At 41.3% G+C, this 23,840-nt stretch overlaps 1 protein-coding gene and 1 pseudogene across 1 annotated transcript; one reads left to right on the top strand and one right to left on the bottom strand.

The window, feature by feature from the left end:
- Positions 1-1,103, bottom strand: part of LOC146578653 (uncharacterized) — a 563,460-nt pseudogene extending 562,357 nt beyond the window's left edge.
- Positions 1,104-1,148: 45 nt separating this feature from the next.
- On the top strand, positions 1,149-23,699 carry LOC146578652 (Fc receptor-like B). Its single transcript, XM_085268999.1, has 5 exons — positions 1,149-1,210; positions 1,774-1,809; positions 2,015-2,278; positions 23,159-23,404; positions 23,491-23,699. Exons 1-5 carry the CDS (start codon positions 1,180-1,182, stop codon positions 23,697-23,699), a joined length of 786 nt encoding a protein of 261 aa, XP_085125125.1. The 5' UTR covers positions 1,149-1,179.
- The last annotated feature ends 141 nt before the right edge of the window (positions 23,700-23,840 follow it).

The following is a 23,840-nucleotide window of genomic DNA, read 5'->3' as shown; positions in this document are numbered from 1 at the left end:
GAGGAGGCAGCAAAACACTTAGCAGGCTAGTCGGAAGAACACACACCCACGCTGGTATCGGTAATCCACGGTGGTTCTTTAATACGCCTTCTTCAACAACCATATAAAAGCCTGGCAGTGGCACAAACTGATGACACCATCAACCCTCGACCTGGATGTCTTAAAGGGACACCACACCATAGTGGCTTTTACACACTCTACAACTTGCTCCGATTTTGTCCAAGCCCCCTGCTGCCTCAATTGCACGCTGACTTCCCCTCAACTCCTGCTCGCACCTCCTCATGGATCAGCGACCGCCTATCTTTCCCCTGTGCCTTGTTGTAGTTAGGTGTTCTACTGCTACCCAAGCCCACTCTTCCCTGGGCCACTGTACCCACTATCACCCTTTGCTGCATCCTTGATACTGTAATCTCAACAGCCTCAGCAGCCCTCCACTTCCGCCCGGTCCTAACCTCTATTCCAGCCAGGGCAACCCGGGGGTCACTGGACTCCCAATATTGGAGCAGCTCCCTGGAACGGCTCACCATAAACTCCTTGCTTAGGCTGCTAAAGTGGAGCTTCAGCTTGTTGTTATGACCATACAGAGTGATGCTACTAAGGCTTCGAGGCAGACCCAACCACCTGCGCAGAAACCTGCTGATCCTCATCTCGAATCCTTCCACTGTTGAGATGAGAACTTTATAGACTAAGAGGGGACACAAAATCCGGGTTAGAATTTCTTGCTGATAAATCCAGGCTTTAAACTTGCCAGGAAGGCCAGATTTATCCACTGATGAGAGCCAGGCCTCCAGGTCTTCGTTGGTTGCTTGTATAATTAATTAAATGGGTCAATAATTAATTAAATGTGTTAATTAAATAAAAATTTAAATAAATAAATAATTGATTGATTGAATGTTTTAAATGAAATTAATGGCCATCTAATTAATTATTGTAATATTTGTATAATTAATTAATTCCAAATGTAATTAATTAATGAAAAAATAATTAAATATTTAAGGGTCTATTTAATGAATTCATTTTGTCACTCCTGGCCCTCCATGGCATACTATTTCCTGTAGTATCAGCTGTACCACTGTCTCTGTACAAATGAAGGAAGAGGACATCTTCAGAGGAAGAGGGCGGGCTTTACTTGGTGTCAGTAACAGAAATGAAAAGAAGCTCAAATGAGTGAGAAGGACGATGAAGGAAACATCTGTGCTGTGTCTGCTCTGTAAGTAGAATCTCTGTGTTTGTTTGAATTCTTGTACTTTGACTGTCTGCTCTCCTGATAACTGATGATGGAGGAGAAGACATGAAAAACAAATCAGGCTGAATTCAAGCGCAAAGCACCACGAGGACCAACTGCAGGTCTCATCTGACTCTTTATCTTTGCTCAGGAGTCGAGGAAACACAGCAGGCAGTGAAAAGCTCAACTCATTCACTCATTATATCAACACAGCTACACAGTGGACACATGACTTTACTGTGTTATTTAATTACACTGAATATTTTGTAAATACCCACAGTATAGTCAGTGCAAATAAAATAATTATTTTAATTATTGCTGTTAAAACAATGTTGCTCATTTTCAGAGCTGCTTTTTAAAAATGCATGCCAAACTAGAGGTACGGGAAACAGAAGGTTCGTGAGATCTTTCAATAGTTGCTTTTCAGCATCTGCTGTTGAAATGATTGTAGTATTGGAGGCATCATAGCGGTCCAGTTGTTAGTGCTGTTTGTGTGGAGTTGTTCTTTATGTTCACCTCAAATCAACCTGAGTGTCATTTCTCTTTAGTTCTGATCTCACTGCTGAGCTGCACAACAAACCAAGGTCAGTAACCTTCTTCTGTCACAGTTTAAACCTGATTAATGCTCACTGATATGACCTGATTCTGTTCAAGTAGTGATAATGTCATATGTCAGCACTCGAGATGTGATGCAGAGGAAAGTTTAACTGAAGGCTTTTTATCAGCACTTTATTGAGCTGATGAAAAACAGATTTTGACAAAAGCATATCATAATTTTAACGCTTACAGCTCATCTGACTGTGAGTCCCAGCAGCTCTCAGTTCTTTGAAGGAGACTTTGTGACTCTGAGCTGTGAGGAGGACGACAGCTCTGATGGATGGACTCTGAGGAGAAACACAAGCAAACAACAGAGGACTCAGTGTGGAGATGTGTGGGGAACATCATTTAACTCTTCCTGTGACATTAGTTACATCGTTGAACGAGACAGTGGAGTTTACTGGTGTGAGTCCAGAGAGGGTCCCATCAGTAACATGGTTAACCTGACAGTCACTGGTAAGCTGAGTGTGTGGAGTTAGTGTTGATGAAGCTGTGTGTAAATGGATGAAATGCTGTAGTTTGTCTCTGTGTTGAGGTGGATCAGTGATCCTGCAGAGTCCTGTCCTCCCTGTGATGGAGGGAGATGACGTCACTCTGCTCTGTAAAACAAAGACCACTCCCTCCAACCTCCCAGCTGCTTTCTATAAAGATGGCTCCCTCATCAGGAAGCAGCCTACAGGTCACATGACCATCCAGCATGTTTCCGGGTCTGATGAAGGCCTCTACAAGTGTGACATCAGCGGTCATGGAGAGTCTCCATCCAGCTGGATCACTGTCACAGGTGACACACTCACCTGTCTGTGTTTCTGCAGCTTTCAACATTCACAATGTGACGACAACTTAATGACTGTGTTTGCTTTATTTTAGGGGAAAACGCCACCACAACTCCACCTACATCCACACCTCCAGCTACATCCACAACTCCATCTACATCCACCTCTGCTGCTGTTCTCTCTGTGTTGTCATTTGTTGGATCATTCTTTTTTGTGCTTCTACTGGTGTTACTGGTTCTGCTGGTGAGACGATATGTTCACAGGAAACTCGAAGGTGAGTCTCAGGGTTGTTCATTTTAAAAACAGGAAGGATCATGTAGACATCATTTGGAGTTGGAGATCATTTTAAATTCCTTCTCAGCGTCTTTATTTAAATTCTTAGTCTGACTTTAATAAAGTTAATAATTTTGTCGTTTCTGTGACATCCTAATGTGTTGAAGCTTCAGCCTGATGATGAACGCTTACAGCTCTGTGAGTGTGGTTGGTCACTTACGCCTGTATTTCCTATATTTTATGCATCAAAAACTTTTCCCGGCTTCTCTGCTCTCTCTGTTCCTCCTGATGAACGCAAAACTGAATTTAACAACCAAAATCATATTTTTTTAGTCTTTCTCCTAAAACACCCGGTAAACATTACTTTCAAACTGAACAAAATTAATTTGTTAATGTTTTTTGTCTTTAGCAAAATTTTGTGTGAGTCACAGCAACCTGCAGTGTGTTTTCATGATAATGAAGAATCAACATCACCTCTTCATAACACCAGCTACATATACTCAGAAGCACAAGACACTTCTCTTTTGGCTAATAATAGTGTTCATGCTGTGAGAACATGTTTGCTTTGACCTTTGTGGTGAAGCGCGTCAGTGTGGAAAAAAATGGCAACATTGTGGTCGTTTACTTTTCTTGTTCTCAGAGGCACCTCGCTGTTCTGTGTGCTCGTTGGCAAAACCTGCATAAAAGTAATTAATATCACAGCACTGTTGCAGTTGTAACTGCAATAATTAAATGTATTTTATTCTGCAGAGAGTGAAGCAGCTGCAGTTGATTCATCTGTGAGAACTGAATATGTCAGTTATTTACCAAACACCATCAGAACATGGTCCAGGTACAGCTGCTCTTTATCTTTCACTTTAGACAGAGACATGCTAGCTGCTCACCCTGTTTCCATTCACCATGCTAAGCTAAGCTAACCACATCAGGACTCCAGCTCAGAGCTCTGACTTGTGAATCAGATTTCTCATCACTGTCACAAACAAAATCCCCTTTTGCATTTTGTCAGACTTGGGGACCACAATGTTTTTTTGTAGCTATTTCCATTGCTGGGTTTCAAAAATGGCAAGATGCTCTCGTGACTCATCGAGGGACGCCACTTACCATCCAATCGGTGGCATGCAGTTTGTTGACATGAGATTTTCAGTTCGCCTTGGATAGTATCACAGTTAAGTAGATACTAAAAAAGTACCTGTCAAGAGATGTATTCTGAAACACTTCTTCAGCAGAGAATCAGAGAGGAGAAACACACAGGTTTTCTTGATAGCAAGGGCAGCCACCAGAGCATTCGCACATGAGTGAGGGCTCAGAGCTCTCAAGAGTAGCAAACCGTCCAGCTCCCGTTAGACAGGAAGTAATGAGAAGTAGCACTTCCGGTAGGATGTCAAAATAAAATGAACAGTGTGCCAGAAACAAATAAAGATTCCATGAACTTATATAACATTACATAACATGAGGGGCGACTCTTAAGAAGCCAGAACATAATGAATTACAGTAGTCCAGCCTGGAAGTAATAAATGCATGAACTAGTTTTTCAACATCACTCCGAGACAAGATATTTCTAATTTTAGAGATGTTGCACAAATGTAAGAAAGCAGTCTTACATATTTGTTTAATATGTGCGTTGAAGGACATGTCCTGGTCAAAAATGACTCCAAGGTTCCTCACAGCGTTACTGGAGGCCAAGGTAATGCCATCCAGCGTAAGAATCTGGTTAGATACCATATTTCTAAGCTTTTCAGGGCCGAGTACAATAACCTCAGTTTTATCTGAATTAAGAAGCAGAAAGTTAGCGGCCATCCAGGTCTTTATGTCTTCAAGACATTCCTGCAGTTTAACTAATTGGTGTGTGTTATCTGGCTTCACGGATAGATAGAGCTGGGTGTCATCTGCATAGCAGTGTAAATGTATGCTATGTCTTCTAATGATGCTGCCTAAGGGAAGCATGTATAATGTAAACAGAATTGGTCCTAGCACCGAACCCTGTGGAACTCCATAATTAACCTCAGTGTGTGAAGAGGACTCTCCATTTACATGTACAAATTGGAGTCTATTAGATAGATATGATACAAACCACTGCAGTGCAGTACCTGTAATACCTACAGCATGTTCTAATAGCTCTAATAGGATATTATGGTCGACAGCAGAGATGGGCAGTAACGCGTTACAAGTAACGCGTTACTGTAATCTGATTACTTTTTTCAAGTAACGAGTAAAGTAAGGGATTACTATTGCAAAAACGGTAATTGGATTACGGTTACTTTCCCGTAGGAATGCTGCGTTACTGCGTTACTAAAACCGTGATTTTTTGCGAGAATGTCTCACGACAGTGACGTAAGCAAGTGCGCCGTTAGTGACAACAGCTGTGTGCAGAGCAACAATGGATCATATGATTGTGGGAGAGAGTATGAGCGTGCAGCGTTTAAAGCGTGGAAGTACTGACCTTACTTTGAGTTTGATTCCATAAAAAGTGACAAAAACATTAGCGTCCATCGTGCGTGGGAAGAAAACTTCTTTTTACAGCGAAAAAAACCCCTAAACTTCCAAGCAAGCACCGAGTGTGCTATGACGTAATGGGAAATTCACAGAGAAACTCGCGGATTCTTCAACTAACCTTGGCACACCTGCACCAGAGTAAACCTCCGCCTACCGCAGTCCTGCTTTACAGGTGAAAATAGAGCAACAGGACCGCTGAGTCTTTGACTTTATTTATTTTCTGCTGTGTTTTACTTGCATCTATTTGAAAGAGTGAGTGTAAACACAAAAAATATTTTATTTTATGTGCTGGAATGTGTAGAAAATAAGTTTAAATGTTAAACTAATTTATTCAAGTCAGAGAATGTTGCATATAATTAAATTTTTGCTTGATGCATAAAGTTAAAAGATTAAAACTGATAAAACAAGTTAAAAAAAAGAGACTTTTCCATTTGATTACATTTTGTATGATGGATTATGTAGAAAAAGTAGAATTGGGCTGAAAGATCTATCGCTTTATCACCTATTCAGGTTGTAAATCGTGTTTTTAAAAAGTAACTAAGTAACTAAGTAATTAATTACTTTTGAAAATAAGTAATCAGTAAAGTAATGGGATTACTTTTTGGGGGAAGTAATCAGTAATTAGTTACTGATTACTTTTTTCAAGTAACTTGACCAACACTGGTCAACAGTATCGAACGCTGCACTGAGGTCTAGCAGGACAAGCACAGAGATGAGTCCACTGTCAGAGGCCATAAGAAGATCATTTGTTACTTTCACTAAAGCTGTTTCTGTGCTGTGCTGAGCTCTGAAACCTGACTGAAACTCTTCAAATAAACCATTCCTCTGCAGATGATCTGTTAGCTGTTTGACAACTACTCTTTCAAGGATTTTTGATATGAAAGGAAGGTTGGAGATTGGCCTATAATTAGCTAAGACTGCTGGGTCTAGAGATGGCTTTTTGAGTAAAGGTTTAACTACAGCCAGCTTGAAGGCCTGTGGTACATAGCCGATTATTAGAGATAGGTTGATCATATTTAAGATTGAAGAATTAATTAATGGCAGGACTTCTTTGAGCAGTTTTGTAGGAATGGGGTCTAAAAGACACGTTGATGGTTTGGAGGAAGTAATTATTGAAGTTAACTCAGAAAGATCAATTGGAGAAAAAGAGTCTAAATGAATATCAATGGTACTAAAAGTAGCTGTAGATAATATTACATCTGTGGGATGATTATTGGTAATTTTGTCTCTAATGATTAAAATTTTATTTGTGAAGAAATTCATGAAGTCATTACTAGTTAACGTTAAAAGGATGGTTGGCTCAACAGTGCTCTGGCTTTTTGTCAGCCTGGCTACAGTGCTGAAGAGAAACCTGGGGTTGTTCTTATTTTCTTCAATCAGTGATGAATAGTAAGATGTTCTGGCTTTGCGGAGAGCTTTCTTATAAAGCAGCAAACTATTTCTCCAGGCTAAATGATGATCCTCTAGATTTGTGACACGCCATTTCCTCTCCAGCTTACGAGTCCTCTGCTTTAGGGTACGTGTTTGAGAATTATACCACGGAGTCAGGTACTTCTGATTAGAGACCTCAGTTTTCACAGGAGCTACAGTGTCCAGTCGTACGTAGTGAGAATGTAAAATTATTAACAAGATAATCGACCTCTGTTGGAGTAGCGTTCAGATAGCTGCTCTGCTCTATGTTGGTACAGGGCATTGAAGATGATAACAGTGGGTGATTGTATTCTTAAACTTAGTTACAGCACTTTCAGAAAGACATCTACTGTGATAAAGTCTCCTCTCCACCGCTGTGTAATCAATTATTGTAAATGTAAATGTTATCAGGAAATGATCAGACAGGAGAGGGTTTTCAGGAAACACTGGTAAATGTTCAGTTTCTATGCCATATGTTAAAACAAGATCTAGAGTGTGATTAAAGTGGTGGGTGGGTTCTTTTACATTTTGAGAGAAACCAATTGAGTCTAATAACAGACTAAATGCCATGTTGAGGCTGTCATTTTTAGCATCTACATGGATGTTAAAATCACCCACAATAATTATTTTATCTGAGCTGAGAACTAAATTAGATATAAAGTCTGAGAAATCAGACAGAAACTCTGTGTAAGGCCCAGGTGGACGATAGATGATAACAAGTAAGACTGGTTTCTGAGTTTTATAACTAGGGTGGACAAGGCTAAGTATCAGGCTTTCAAATGAATTAAAAGTAACTGTGAGCATAAAGTTCAGGCTGCAGACTACACTAAACACATCTGAAGCTGAGAGAAAGAAACACTAAACCACAGTAGAAGAAATCATGTGATCAAGGTTAAAGATCAGCACAGATCTGTGGGCTGTTCGAAGAAGCAGTTAAAGTGTGAGCAGTATGGAAGCTCTGTGATTTGTATCTGAGCTGGTTCCCAGTAAAGTCTGAACTGGGACTGTGTGTGATGCAGAGAGGTGGAGATTGGAGTTCTTTACTGAACTACAAAGCTTGTAATCATGTTTCCTGTTGTTTTAACTTATTGTGTTTGTGTTCAGACTTTAAACCAGAGCCAGATGTCGTCTACTCTTCACTGAAGTAGTACACCAGTCCAACCACTGATGTCCAGCTGCTGGCCTCTAACTGGTCCCCCCAGCACCTCAGACCAGAGGACATCCACATGCTAACAAGACTTCTGTGGGTTTCACAAAGGGAAAACTGGACTTCTGGTTTGGTTCTGGCCTAACAACACACACGTTTCTTAACTGAAGAAAACAAAGAATAAAGACTAAACCACAACCTCAGCCTAAAAACAACCGGAGCATCAACCAGTGTCTTTAAATCTTCATTTATTTGTGTTTGAGACTGAAGAGTTTTGCCTCTTTGTTTCCTCAGTCAGCTAGAAACCAACCAGCAGCCACTGGCATGGTGAAAAAGTTTTATAACTGTTTCACTTATTTATTTGTATCACTTTCACCTCTTCTTAAAGTCAATAAAGAGTTGTTTTTTTTTCTACTGATGGCATGAGTATGAAAATCTTTGGGTTGCTATTGTTACAGAATCATCTTGATCACAAACTATGCCACCACTGAACTAAAACACAACATAAAATCGGGTATATGGGTAAAGGAGAGACATGAAATGATCATGAACGATCATGTCCAATTTAGCTTTGGAGACTACAGTCCTGACTTTAGCCATATTTCTTAAATCGAAAAAGCAAATAGGTCACAACCTTGATGTGAGCATCAAAAGTCAAATATTGGTCCAAAAAATAACCAGAGTCTGAGCAGCAGCTTTTACCATGGATGAGAAAGAACCCAGATGTGAACAGTGTTCTTCAATAGTTGACTTTAGTTTCCACAAAGCATCATGCTTTATTCATTCCTCCTTCACTTGGGAAACATTCATAGTGACTCAGTCTGTAGTGTTTTAGTGTCTGATAAACTACGAACTAATGAACATGTGAATCACACTGGACTTCCTGAACTAGCTCAGCTCACAGCTCCTCCCATTAACCCTTTAAAACTGATCGGAGCGGGCACGCTCTGTTTTGCATAACTATTTTAAAATCCCGGTAGCACTGCAACGGCGTAAGCTAGCGCAAAAAATTTTTTTGCATATGAAACCGGAGGAGTTGTACTTACATCTTATGCCATCAGCTTGTCCTAGGTCACGGTTTCCTTCCACATATAGCTTTGCAAAAACTGCATAAAAAGCACTTGCAGCAACAAAAACATAATATTCCAGAAACACGCTTTGCCGTTCCGATCAGCTGTTCATAACACTTCCTATGTTGGAATAGACGTCAGCGCGAACTTTCACATGTCCGCCATGACCTGCCTAAAACCGGAAGTGATGTCATTTTTGCGGAAATGTAGTCTTTTTTACCATCAGGGCCTCAGGGCCTATACTGGTGTTTTTAAAAGTTATGTTTGAGTTTATCACTTTCTGTGTCTTTTCTGGGATGCTTAGGACTCATATTGCACTGCTGGAAATAGTTTATTTTGATGCATATGCTGCTTTTTTGCAAATTTGTACTATAATATTTATTTTCGTTTTTCCTGCAGTGTATAAAAATTGGTGTATTTCAAAATTAAACTATGAAGACACTCAAAATAAATTTTCTGTGGTGGGAAACTATTTTGTGCAACTTTTTTGTATTTAGGGTTTTGAGGGATAAGCCTCTTAAATTTCTCTAACTAGAAATATATGTTAAAAAAACAAAAACGATTTTAAATTTTTTTGTAGTTTATTGCACTTTTTGCAATTTATGTAATTACTGTGCACTTAATGCAGACATATTATTGAAATTTGGGCTATAATGGTTGTATTGATGTATAGCAACTTGAAATGCTCCCAAAAATGGCTCCACAGCATGTAAAAATATAATATAAGCTCTGGCGGACTTGGTTCTATGGTAGGTCTTATATCCAACAATGATGAGACAAACTATAGGACAGAGGTGCAACAACTAGAGTCATGGTGCCACGACAATAACTTGGTCTTAAACACCAAAAAGACCAAGGAGATCATTGTAGATTTCCGGAAGAGGGGTCATAACAACCATCTGCCTCTCTTCATTGGCAGTGAGGCGGTGGAGAGGGTGAGCAGTTTTAAATTCTTGGGGGTAACTGTGACCGAGGACCTGTCCTGGGGCAACCATATCACCTCAGTTGTACGGAAGGCCCAACAGCGCCTCTACTACCTGAGGAGACTGCGGAGCGCACACATTCCCAGATCTCTGATGTTGAACTTCTACAACTGTGCCATCAGCAGCGTTCTGACGTATGGATTTCTAGTGTGGTTCCCCAGCTGCACCAAGGCCGATCAGCAAGCACTCCAGCGGGTGGTGAAAGAAGCTGGCAGAATTATTGGAACAAGTCTGCCAGAGATCAGTAATATCTTCCCCACTCGCTGTCTGAGGAGGGTGCACAGTATCCTGCGGGACCAACATCACCCTGCGCGCCACCTTTTCCATCTGCTGCCCTCAGGGAGAAGGTACAGGTCTATACAGGCCAGAACATCCAGACTGGCCAACAGCCTGTATCCACAGGCTGTGAGGCTCCTGAACTCTCTGCCCCCCTCTCACGGACAATAACCATATCCAACTTCTTAATAGCAATGAACTGGTCTGCATTGGTGCATCATATCTTTATTCTCTTCCCCCTCCTGCCCCCCCCCCCCCCCTCTTTCTTAAATAGATAACTATCATATCTGATATCATATCTCACAGTACAATAATATTGAATGGGTTGCATTGTTGTATTTTGTCATGTTTCTCAGGTCTTTGTCTGAATTTCTACAAACATTATTGCTAAGGATTGTCTTATTGCATTGGAGTCACACTGGGTTAAATATGTACACTTGGGTTTTAAGGGGTATTTATTATTTTCTTCTTTTTTTTGGGTTGTATGGAAGCCCCAAACGCAATTTCATTGTTCTTGACAATGACAATAAATAAATAAATACTAAATACTAAAAAAATACTTAAAGGGTTAAACATGTCAGTGAATAAAGTATTTATCTGCAATTATTGACTCTGAGCAAACAATCTTGGTATCAAAATAAAATTTCATCAGAGGTGTAAATATTAAAGCAGATGTTACTATGTAGAAATCACAGAGGCTGGAACATAGACAAATATGAAGTTTTTCCTCACCTTTCCTTTTTTGTAGTTTATAGCAACCCCATTTGTAAATATGCTACTGTATCCTAAGCAGTGTTGGGTGTAACACCTTACTAAGTTAACTAAGTTACTGTCCTTTATAAGGCATCAAGATGGCGCCAGTGTGTACGGCTTGCCGTCTGATTCTGTTTGTACTAGTGTTTTATTTTTACTTTGTTTTAAAACATGCTAACTCTCTGCTTGTATATGATCGTCAAATGCTGCTGCTATAAGATCCTCTCAGTTAAAAACTCTTTATTGCAATCGTGGATATCAGGGAACCTTCTCCCCACCACTCCTGTCAGGAGTTCCAGCTTGTCTCCGTTGCGTTCCGGCGCTACCTCAACTGAGAGGGCGCCGTAGACGCCGTGGGAAACGCAGTGGCTTATTGGTGAGAATGAAGGCTACCTGGACACAATTTCGAAAAATACCTCACCCTATCCCAACTGGATTTGACCGCGTCAACTACTGGCACTCTCTGGACACGGCTTACACCTACCTGACACCTGTTGTCGGGCTTACGACAATAACCCCACGCCAGCGTGTCCCCCCCCCCGTCTTCGCTCAGGTGGAGTAAACCCTCAGAATCTACGGCCGATAGGTCGGGCACCCACATCGGCCGCTGAGCCACCTGTACCACTGAGATTAAGTCTTGTTAATGCACGATCGCTAGCAAATAAAACTTTTATTCTTAAGGACTTTTTTACCGATCGGGAGCTGGATCTAATGCTTTTAACGGAAACTTGGCAGAGAGTCGGTGAGTCCAGTTGTTTTACTGAACTTTTACCGCATGACTGTGAGTATCTTAATGTGCCGAGGATCACTGGGCGTGGTGGTGGAGTGGCAGCTGTTTTTAGGAAGAAGCTCTCTTGCAAACACCTCTTGACTGACTCATATTCTAGTTTTGAACTTCTGGCGTTTGAATTGGGGCATCCCCGCCCGACACTCGTTGCAGCTGTATACAGACCTCCAAAATACCACAAGGATTTTACCCAAGACTTTTCTTTTTTTTTTTTTTTTTTTTTTTTCTGGCCTGTCCTGTTTGGCTCTTTTGCCCTCAGAATTGTTGTCTAAAGGCAAAGAAAGATGCCCAACGGATTTACTTTACCAAACTGACCATCCCAGCCTTGCCGTAATGGTCCATTTGATTCACCTTTTATTGTTTATTTTATTTTCACTTACTGAATACGGGACAGACTTGACTGGGGGAAAGAAGGGGAGAAAGAAAGAGGGAAAGAGAAACAGCTGAGAAGAGGGACGGGGGAGAAGGGCAAAAGACAAAAACCAACAGAACGGGCAGAGAAAAAAAATGCATATATCAATCACCTGGATCACCTGCTGAGAAAGAAAAAAGAAAGCAAGCAGAAGAGAACAAGAGTAATAGAATAAACAACATCACAATGATATATGGGAATATGACAGTAAATACTAAATGTTAAACATTATTGTGCAGCACATAAGATCAACAGAACACAGTGTGCTTTGAGGTAGGAGCCAAAAAGGGTGTAGTTTGTGGGTGTGATCACCCGTGTGTACACCTGTGAGCATGGACGCGCTTGTTTTTTGTTTTTTAAAAGGTTCCTTCATGTAATAATCTGCTAGAGGGTGTGGGGGGGCCACAGCCCCGTCCTCCAGGGCGTGAAGCAGGTGTGGAGGAGATCAAAACTCCAGACATCCAGAGGCCCCCAGAACACAAGAGACCAGAAGCCAGGGGGAGTTGCAGTGACGCGCCCGTGAGCTCCGCCGGCAGCCAGCTGCGCCTGAGTGACCGAGCCCCAGGCCGAGAGGCCGGGGGCACCCCACCTCCGAAGTGGCCCGAGCGAGCCCCAGGCTCCAGGCCCCGATAAGCGGCCGCCAAGGAGTGAGCCGGTGTGTACCTGGACGGCCATCCCCGGACACAAAGAACCACCAACGCACCGATGTCTGAGGGGGTCCGCCACTGGCAGGGGAAGTGGTGGTAGGGGGAGATAGGCCTCCAAACCTTGGAGGGCCTGAGATGTCCCCAGAGAGGTGACGCCTGACACCCAACCTGACATATACAGTGGGGCAAAGAAGTATTTAGTCAGCCACCGATTGTGCAAGTTCCCCCACCTAAAATGATGACAGAGGTCAGTAATTTGCACCAGAGGTACACTTCAACTGTGAGAGACAGAATGTGAAAAAAAAATCCATGACTCCACATGGTAGGATTTGTAAAGAATTTATTCGTAAATCAGGGTGGAAAATAAGTATTTGGTCAATAACAAAAATACAACTCAATACTGTGTAACATAACCTTTGTTGGCAATAACAGAGGTCAAACGTTTACTATAGGTCTTTACCAGGTTTGCACACACAGTAGCTGGTATTTTGGCCCATTCCTCCATGCAGATCTTCTCGAGAGCAGTGATGTTTTGGGGCTGTCGCCGAGCAACACGGACTTTCAACTCCCGCCACAGATTTTCTATGGGGTTGAGGTCTGGAGACTGGCTAGGCCACTCCAGGACTTTCAAATGCTTCTTACGGAGCCACTCCTTTGTTGCCCGGGCGGTGTGTTTTGGATCATTGTCATGTTGGAAGACCCAGCCTTGTTTCATCTTCAAAGTTCTCACTGATGGAAGGTGGTTTTGGCTCAAAATGTCACGATACATGGCCCCATTCATTCTGTCCTTAACACGGATCAGTCGTCCTGTCCCCTTGGCAGAAAAACAGCCCCATAGCATGATGTTTCCACCCCCATGCTTCACAGTAGGTATGGTGTTCTTGGGATGCAACTCAGTATTCTTCGTCCTCCAAACACGACGAGTTGAGTTTATACCAAAAAGTTCTACTTTGGTTTCATCTGACCACATGAAATTCTCCCAATCCTCTGCTGTATCATCCATGTGCTCTCTGGCAAACTTCAGACGGACCTGGACATGCACTGGCTTCAGCAGCGGAACACGTCTGGCACTGCGGGATTTGATTCCCTGCCGTTGTAGTGTGTTACTGATGGTGACCTTTGTTACTTTGGTCCCAGCTCTCTGCAGGTCATTCACCAGGTCCCCCCGTGTGGTTCTGGGATCTTTGCTCACCGTTCTCATCATCATTTTGACCCCACGGGATGAGATCTTGCGTGGAGCCCCAGATCGAGGGAGATTATCAGTGGTCTTGTATGTCTTCCATTTTCTGATGATTGCTGCCACAGTTGATTTTTTCACACCAAGCTGCTTGCCTATTGTAGATTCACTCTTCCCAGTCTGGTGCAGGTCTACAATACTTTTCCTGGTGTCCTTCGAAAGCTCTTTGGTCTTGGCCATGGCGGAGTTTGGAGTCTGACTGTTTGAGGCTGTGGACAGGTGTCTTTTATACAGATGATGAGTTCAAACAGGTGCCATTCATACAGGTAACGAGTGGGGGACAGAAAAGCGTCTTACAGAAGACGTTACTGTCATGGTCCTGAGTCTGAGGACTCAGTGTTTTGTGTTTCCTTATGCTTTTGTTCATTCCGAGTGTGTATTCTGTTGTGATTTTGCCATTTGTTAGGTTTCTGTTCTTTGCCTGCCTGCTCCCACTTCTCTGTGTTCCCTCTGTCTGTCCATGGTGTTATTGTGTCTGCTCATGAGTCTGCCTGTCATGTTCAGTGTCCTGTCTGATTCTCTGTGTCTGTTAGTTTCCTGTTTTATTCTGAAAGTTCATGTCTCATGTCAGTGTGTTCAGTTTTACCTCTCCCCTGTCTCGTTAGCCTTATTGCTCCCAGCTGTGTCTCCCTCCTGTGGCCCATTCCCTGATTACTCCCCGTGTATTTAAGCCCTGTGTTTTCCTGTGCTCTCTGTTGCGTCGTCTGTTTAACTCCATGTCAGTCTGCATTATTCTGTTACCTGGTATTCATTCTGCGTCTCTCTGCCATCTCTCTTTGTGCATTTCGCTCCTCCCGTGAGTGTCTGGTTTAAGTTTTGTTCTTTAGTTTTCCCAGTTTAGGTTTGTTTACTCCCCGCTCTGCTCTTCCTGTTTTGTCACTTTATCACCTCTGCAAATAAATTTTCACTCGCACCCCAGTCAGTGCCTGCATCTTGGATCCTTTTCTCAATTCACCACACGACTGCTGTGCAGCCGTGACAGTTACAGGTCTGTGAGAGCCAGAGATTTTCCATGTTTGAGGTGACCAAATACTTATTTTCCACCCTGATTTACGAATAAATTCTTTACAAATTCTACCATGTGGATTCATGGATTTTTTTTTCACATTCTGTCTCTCACAGTTGAAGTGTACCTCTGGTGCAAATTACTGACCTCTGTCATCATTTTAAGTGGGGGAACTTGCACAATCGGTGGCTGACTAAATACTTTTTTGCCCCACTGTAGACACAGAAATACAGGCACACACAGATACAAACATCCATTCCCACCCTCATGCTCTCATATGCACTTACTCCACACTCAACCAACGTGGAGACAGACATAAAGAGACGTTGTACACACGATCACACTCCCCAAGCGTACTCTACAAACCGGGTCTAGGTGCCCCCGCCCCTGGAGGGGGGAACTGCACCCAGACCCAGGTGGTGTTTCCCTTTTCCCTGCGGTGGGGGGAGGCAGACCGCCCCGACTCCGCAGCAGCAGGAAGGCTCCACACTCCAGACCGCAGTCGGACGGCCAACTCCTCCTCCTAGTCCTAGCCCCCCTGCTCCAGCAGGTCGCAGAGAATGGGGGTGAGAGAAGACTCCAAACCTCCCTCCACCCGCTCATTGTAATGTTGATGCATGTGTGTTCTAAGGTGCATTTAAAACCCAGGAGGGCTTGGAGCTACCTGCCAGAGAGCAGCAGGTAAGCGCATGGTCCCTCCTGCTAGCCCTCAATGTCTACGTGTATTTAAAATTGAGAGGTGGGCAACGATGCCAGTGGTGGGGTGTACACCCTGATTACCCAAGACTTTTCAAACTTCTTAGCTGGAACTGTGCCAAGCTACAATCGAATCTTAATCGTTGGAGATTTTAATATTCATGTGTGTTGTACCTCTCATTCACTGGCCAGAGACTTTTTAAGCTTGATAGACTCCTTCAGTCTTGTTCAACTTGTGTCAGGGCCAACCCAGAAACAGGGTCATACATTGGATCTTGTGCTGTCTCTAGGGTTACCGGTCCTAAACATGGAAATATGTGATGCTGTTTTTTCTGATCACTGCCCTGTTGTGTTTGACATACTTTTATCTCTCCGCCATTTTACACCTCTTATTTCAACACGTCATTGTCATGTTTTTAACCCATCTACAACAGAACAATTTTCTATTGCTTTTAGAAAAGTTTTAAGATCTCCCCTTGGCTTTTGTACCGAGGAAATGACAGTTAATTTCTATGATAAATGCAAAACTGTCCTTGATGAGGTCGCTCCTTTTAAAACTATAAGTTCGAAACCACGACCAGACCCATGGATAAATAAGGCCACTCGTTCAGCCAGATGAGAGTGCAGGAAGGCTGAACGTAAGTGGAAAAAAGATGGGCTGCAGGTGTCCTTTCTCATGTTGAGAGACAGTCTGTACAGGTATCAGGACATTGTTAAAGCAGAAAAGTCAAGGTTTCTTTCTAATGTTATTGAGAATAGCTCCAATAATCCTCGGGTTCTTTTTTCAATTATTGACTCTGCCCTGAATATTTCCCCAGCTTCTTGTATTAATAGTTCCTCAGACACCTGTGAAAGGTTCTTGCAGTTTTTTATCAATAAGATAAAACAGCTTCGATCTATGATCGCCCTGCCTTCACATGACGTGTCTAAAATATTCACCTGCTCTGCTGTTTTTGATCAGTTTGAGCCTGTGTGTCTTGATCAGGTGGAGGAAGTATGTAGTGGCACAAAGACATCATCGTGTCCAAATGACATTATTCCAACACATCTTCTAAAAAAGATTTTTAAGGTTGTCAGTTCTGACATTTTAGCTATTTTTAATAGCAGCCTTAGCTCAGGTGTTGTGCCAGCCTGTTTTAAACATGCTGTTGTACAGCCTGTACTTAAAAAACCTAATCTTGACTCCTCCGTCCTCACTAACTTCAGGCCTATTTGAAAGCTCCCCTTCCTGTCGAAAATTTTGGAAAAGATTGTGTTTGTTCAGCTGCAATCTTTTCTAAATGGACACAATGTTCTCGAGAGGTTTCAGTCTGGTTTTAAAACTCTTCATAGCACAGAAACTGCACTTTTAAAAGTTCTTAATGATCTTTTATTAGCCACTGACTCAGGTGACTCAGCTGTACTTCTGCTTTTAGATCTGACCGCAGCCTTCGATACTGTTGACCACAGCATTTTAATCTCACGGTTGGAGCATTGTGGTGTAAAGGGCACCCCATTAGAGTGGTTCAGGTCATACCTGTCTGACAGGACCTTCTCTGTGAGTTTTGGCGATTTTATCTCTTCCTCAGCTCCCCTTACTTGTGGTGTTCCCCAGGGATCTATACTGGGGCCAATATTGTTCTCTATTTATATGCTGCCTTTAGGTCTAATTTTTAGAAAATATAACATTTGTTTTCATTCATATGCCGATGATACTCAGATCTATCTTCAATTGAAGGGAAACAGTCCTGCCTCACTAGAACCCTTACTTCAGTGTCTCGGTGAAGATAAATCCTGGATGGCCTCTAATTTCCTTAACTTCAATGAGAACAAAACCGAAGTGATCATTTTTGGACCAAGCGGCAATCCCAACACTTCTAATTTTAACCTGCACAGTCTTGAGCCTTTTGTCAAATCACATGCCAAAAATTTGGGGGTTATATTTGACAGCAATTTCACCTTTGAAAAACAAATTAGCTCAGTCGTACAGCGGTCTTTCTTCAAACTGAGGCTTTTATCTAAGGTGAGATCATTTTTATCTTTTAAAAACTTTGAACGAGCGATTCATGCTTTTATTATATCCCAGCTGGACTATTGTAACTCCTTATACGCTGGAGTCAGCCAGACCTGCCTGGCAAGGCTGCAGTTGGTCCAGAATGCTGCAGCTCGTCTTCTGACACGTACTAAAAGATGTGAACACATTTCCCCGGTACTTGCCTCCCTTCATTGGCTCCCTGTCCGCTTCAGAATTAATTTTAAAATTTTATTGTTGACTTACAAAGCCCTGAATGGACAGGCTCCCGGGTATTTGTCTGACCTCTTGCAGACTTATACCCCCCTTAGATCTCTTAGATCAAGTGATCATTGCTTTTAGCTGTACCAAGGTCGAGGCTGGTTCATAGAGGTGATCGAGCATTTGCAGTCGTAGCGCCTAAGCTGCGGAATAATTTACCCCTATACATCAGACAGGCTCATACTGTCAATCTTTTTAAATCTTATCTTAAAACGCATTTTTATTTACTGGCTTTTAATACAGCATGAGAGTTGTTTATTTCCACTGAAAAAGTAGAGTAACTGAGTACTGTTCATTTTTAGATATTTTAATTACAGTTACTTACAATGTACTTGTGTTACATTGTAAAATAATTAAACTCGCTGAATATCATTCTTTAATTTCAATAATTTATCTTCTAAAGGTAAAAATAAACTCTGCCGCTTTAAAATCGCTGTAGAGCAGGTGCGCGTCATTGGGCTAGTGTTTCTAGATGTCAAGAAAGCATATGATATGTTATAGAAAAAAGCATTATTTTTTTGTGATCAACATTTTATTGATTTACAACGGGGGTTTGTGTGTGTGTGTGTGTGTGTGGGGGGGGGGGGGGCAGACATGTACAGTACAACTGTAAACTGCAGTAGCAAAGCAAACATTGGTCACAAGGCATGGGGACAGGAAAGAAAAAAAGAGAGAAGGATTATTGATTAAAATGAAACAGGTGGGGATCAATGGTAAAATGTTTCAGTGGATAAGACATTTCTTACAGAAGTATTAGTGCTAGAAAGGGGAAAGAATTAAGTGCAAATTATCAAGTAGAATTTGTACCCCTTAAGGGAGTTAGTCTAGTTTTATAACAATGATCAATTATACTTTTAGCAATAAAAAAAAAGTCTGTGGGTGTCTCACCTTGCGCAGATAAATGTGTTATTTGGAAGAGGAGAAGAAATATAGGATGCATCAAAGCCAACTTACAGGAGGCATTACACAATGTAGAATCTTGGGCCTCAGAACTGGGCTTTAGATTTTCTTTATCCAAAACAAGGGGAATCATCTTTACATATAAGGAATACAGTCTTCATATTAATCTTAAATTATATGAGAATGCTATAGAAAGAAAAAATCATTTTACATATTTGGGAATCTGCTTTAGCAGTAAACATATGCACAACAAGATGTAAAAGGATTTTAAATATATTTAGATGACTGAGGGCCAGAGAATGGGGTGCAGATAAAATGCCATTAAAGTCTATCCACACAGGGATAATCAGATCAATTCTTGATTATGGATCTACCATTTATGGTTCAGCTTTAAAGATTTTACTAAGGAAATTAGATACAATTCATCATCAAGCCTTAAGACTCCAATTTCTGTGTTACAGGCTGAGATCATGTCAACCTTGTCAAAAACAAAGAAAAACGAAACAGCTCAGTAGTTTGGTTGGATAATTCAGGATAAGTAAACAGAAACAGCTATAAGGAACATTATGATCCGTCCCACCATTGCTATTTCTGTTGTTCCGCCATGGATCCTTGGACATGTTACTGCCTAGATAGCTACACAGTAAAGAGGTGGGTAAATATATAAAAAAGTGAATATTCAGTATATGTCAGAATCTTAACAGATGCTTATAAAACACTTGATATTAAGGTTATCTGTTGTTATTCCAGATTTAAATATTACGAAAAATGGAAGAATGACAGTTAATTTAGCAGTTTAAGCAGGAAAACTAATGGCAAATCTGATGGCACTAGATTGGGCAGAGGAAGTCAGAGTGAGGAAGGTTTCAATATGTTTAGATTCAAGTAGCACATTACCAACAAGTAGCACAATACAAATATTGCAGAGCAATCAAGTTAATGTGGGTTCCTGCACATATTGGCATAAAGGGAAAGCAGCAAACTTTCTAAAAGTGTAGCAAAGAAAATCCAGATGATTGGTGTACCTGGATATAATGTCGAGGTACAACAATCACTTGCACATTACATGACTGTTTCCACTGTTGCAACTATAACTTAGTTACTGATCAAATGTTCGACTTAATTCATGAACAGATTATAAAGTCATCTGCCTCCATCAGCCTCATCTTTATCTCTGTTATCTGATCATCATCATAATCAGACTGTACACAACTTTTCTAAACATTATTAACATAATCAATCCTCTCTCTCATGTTCATGTTTACTGTCGTTGAATAACACTCAACATACAAACGAGTTGTTGGAGATTAATGTGTTGATCAGCAAAGTACAACCTGCAGGAAGAGGGCACTTTTTACTCCTGACTGACTATTAAATATGTTTCCTGTACTGGACAGCCTGATCAGGATGCCCATACATGTAAAAACTTGGTCTGATCATAATAATTATGAACACTAAATTAACTAAACATATTTTTTAAAACGAGTTAAATGAACTGCAGACATTTTATTAGGAACTGCAAATGCTCAGCTTGTTTATTCTCCAGAACAAAATGTGGAAGCATCACTGATGATCTGCTTGTATCCATGTTAGTGTTTAAAGTCCAACATCTCCCTCTAGTGGCCATATATAAACATGTGTGAGGATGGTGTTCATGTAAAATGTGAATCATAGTGTTCCAGTCAGTCATCAGTGTGTCTCTGCACAGCTGTAATTAAAATGTGTTCAGAGGGCCTCAGTGTCTGAATGGTTCCAGTTCAGCTCCATAACAGCAGCGTCCCTGGTTTGATTCCTGTGTTTCAGCTCATATCTGCCTCTCTCACTGAGGGGGACGTCCACTACATGGACATGGATTTGTTCATCAACCAAACTACAGATCACTGAGAGCAGAGGACATTTAATTTTTATGATTTATTTTAATCTGAGGGAACTGATAACTGTAAAAAGGCAATTTTAATCACCTTTTTCTTATTTTAGAATTTAGTACCCACTCACTGTCTTTGAACCAACAGAAGGACCACAGACTCAGAGGAAGAGGGCGGGCATTACTTGGTGTCAGTGACAGAAATGAAAAAAAGCTCAAATGAGTGAGAAGGACGATGAAGGAAACATCTGTGCTGTGTCTGCTCTGTAAGTAGAATCTCTGTGTTTGTTTGAATTCTTGTACTTTGACTGTCTGCTCTCCTGATAACTGATGATGGAGGAGAAGACATGAAAAACAAATCAGGCTGAATTCAAGTTCAAACACCACGAGGACCAACTGCAGGTCTGAACTGACTCTTTATCTTTGCTCAGGAGTCGAGGAAACACAGCAGGCAGTGAAAAGCTCAAATCATTCACTCATTATATCAACACAGCTGCACAGTGGACACATGACTTTACTGTGTTATTGAAATGCAGTGGGTATTTTGCTTATACTGACCCAATTTTGAGATAACTATAATAAGAAGGAAATATGTCTGTGAAGGTTCTCAGTCATCCAGGTCATCGTAGTCAAAGGAGCTTGCAAAGAAAAGCGTCTGGACTTCTTTAAGTTGCTTGAAGACGTTTCACCTCTCATTCGAGAAGCTTCTTCAGTTCTAAGGTCAAATGGTGGAGAGTCCCAGATTAAGAAGGAAACATTTTTTGTATTTTATTCCAAGCATTTACAGAGTCCAAAGAGTCCAAAGATATTCCTTGAGCTCTATTTTTTTATTTATTGCATTTCATTTTTGAAACAGTTTCCTATTTTCTAATGTCAGAATTTTATTTTCTCCCTCAAGGGAAGACGTAGGTAATCAGTTCACTTAATTTGTTTGTCCATGTCTGGCTGTCCATGTCAGCCAAATGGCTGCTCTCTGGGAGTTTAAGTGCTAAAAACTGAACATCCACAATTTTAAATATATCACTGAGTTGCTTTAATTTCAGTAAAGATTTCTGTCAAGGTCACACCCAACGTAAAAAACAAAAATGTATACTGCAAACAATTTCTTTCTTTTTTCTGTTATATTTTTTAAATTGTTTTTAAAAGCATCATCTTTAAACTTGACATCTATATAGTAGCCCTTGGAATGAGTTACCAAGGCTGGCCAAACATTTGACCCTCATTGTTAGGGCCCAAGCTCAAAAATGCAATGAACCATGTTGATTAATATAGAAAGAGCATGGAGGGAGCTTTGAAACAAAACTTTGAAACAAAATATACATATTTTTTAGTACAATGCCATATGGTGTCACAATAATGCCATAAAGTTTCACTCACAAACTGCATGAATATGTCTTAAAATGTAAAGTTTTCACAAATCATAATTTCAGTCAATTCTGCTACTCATCTAGATAATAAAATACACCATTTTAGTAGGTAAGGCATCAAGGACATTGGCCAAAGGTCAGCCTACAGTGTTATTAAAGCACGTTATAACATGTTGTAATACAAAATGTCATAAAATATCCACATTTTAGTTTAGCCCTTTCACTATGCTTGGAGTTGTACTCTGAATGCTCTTACTGAAACATGCTGGCGACATCAAAGAGAAAATGAGCAGATATATCAGGGAGGCGAGTTTGTGTATTTGTCAGCTGTTTGTGTGGAGTTGTTCTTTATGTTCACCTCAAATCAACCTGAGTGTCATTTCTCTTTAGTTCTGATCTCACTGCTGAGCTGCACAACAAACCAAGGTCAGTAACCTTCTTCTGTCACAGTTTAAACCTGAGAAATGCTCACTGATATGACCTGATTGGGTTCATGTTTCACAATGGTGCTTGCATACAAAACTGAAACAAGTGAATAAGCAAAATACATTTCACAACCATAATAGTTAGGAGAAAATTGCTGTAAAGCAGAGAATTGATTTTTCATTTTAACCCTCACAGCTCGTCTGACTGTGAGTCCCAGCAGCTCTCAGTTCTTTGAATATGACTTTGTGTCTCTGAGCTGTGAGGAGAACGACAGCTCTGCTGGATGGACTCTGAGGAGAAACACAAGCACAGAAACCAGAGCTGAATGTGAGGAGTGGGGAACGCCAACTAGTTTAGTTCATCCTTCCTGCATTGTCACTTACATCATCCTATTAGACAGTGGAGTTTACTGGTGTGAGTCCAGAGAGGGTCCCATCAGTAACATGGTTAACCTGACAGTCACTGGTAAGCTGAGTGTGTGGAGTTAGTGTTGATGAAGCTGTGTGTAAATGGATGAAATGCTGTAGTTTGTCTCTGTGTTGAGGTGGATCAGTGATCCTGCAGAGTCCTGTCCTCCCTGTGATGAAGGGAGATGACGTCACTCTGCTCTGTAAAACAAAGACCACTCCCTCCAACCTCCCAGCTGCTTTCTATAAAGATGGCTCCCTCATCAGGAAGCAGCCTACAGGTCACATGACCATCCAGCATGTTTCCAGGTCTGATGAAGGCCTCTACAAGTGTGACATCAGCGGTCATGGAGAGTCTCCATCCAGCTGGATCACTGTCACAGGTGACACACTCACCTGTCTGTGTTTCTGCAGCTTTCAACATTCACAATGTGACGACAACTTAATGACTGTGTTTGCTTTATTTTAGGGGAACACACCACCACACCTCCACCTACATCCACACCTCCACCTACATCCACCTCTCCTCCTGGTTCCACCTTCATCACTCTTCCTCCTGTTCTCTCTGTGTTGACATGTGTTGGATCAGTCTGTGTTGTGGTTCTACTGGTGTTACTGGTTCTGCTGGTGAGACGATGTGTTCACAGAAAACCTGAAGGTGAGACTCAGACTTCCTGATCTTACAAGAGTTGGTTTGCTGAATGATTTAAAAAAAAATACTATTTTTACTTTGTTGGATTGACATTCTTTTCCCATTGAAGTAATTGCACATTGTTGAAAATTACAAACATAGAAATGGGTTCCAAAATAATTTCTTCA

This window comes from Mchenga conophoros, linkage group LG3 (assembly GCF_057382185.1).
Source record: "Mchenga conophoros isolate Kocher_MC1m ecotype Shallow Benthic linkage group LG3, M_conophoros_male_GT1.1, whole genome shotgun sequence".
Lineage (NCBI taxonomy): Eukaryota > Metazoa > Chordata > Actinopteri > Cichliformes > Cichlidae > Mchenga > Mchenga conophoros.
Note: the sequence above shows the minus strand (reverse complement) of the source record. Positions and strands in the feature narration are given on the sequence as shown.

Coding starts and splice junctions, on each gene's coding strand:
- LOC146578652 (XM_085268999.1), top strand. CDS start 1,180: ATGAAGGAAACATCTGTGCTGTGTCTGCTCT. Junction 1,211..1,773: donor ATCTGTGCTGTGTCTGCTCT/GTAAGTAGAATC, acceptor ATTTCTCTTTAG/TTCTGATCTCACTGCTGAGC. Junction 2,279..23,158: donor GGTTAACCTGACAGTCACTG/GTAAGCTGAGTG, acceptor CTCTGTGTTGAG/GTGGATCAGTGATCCTGCAG.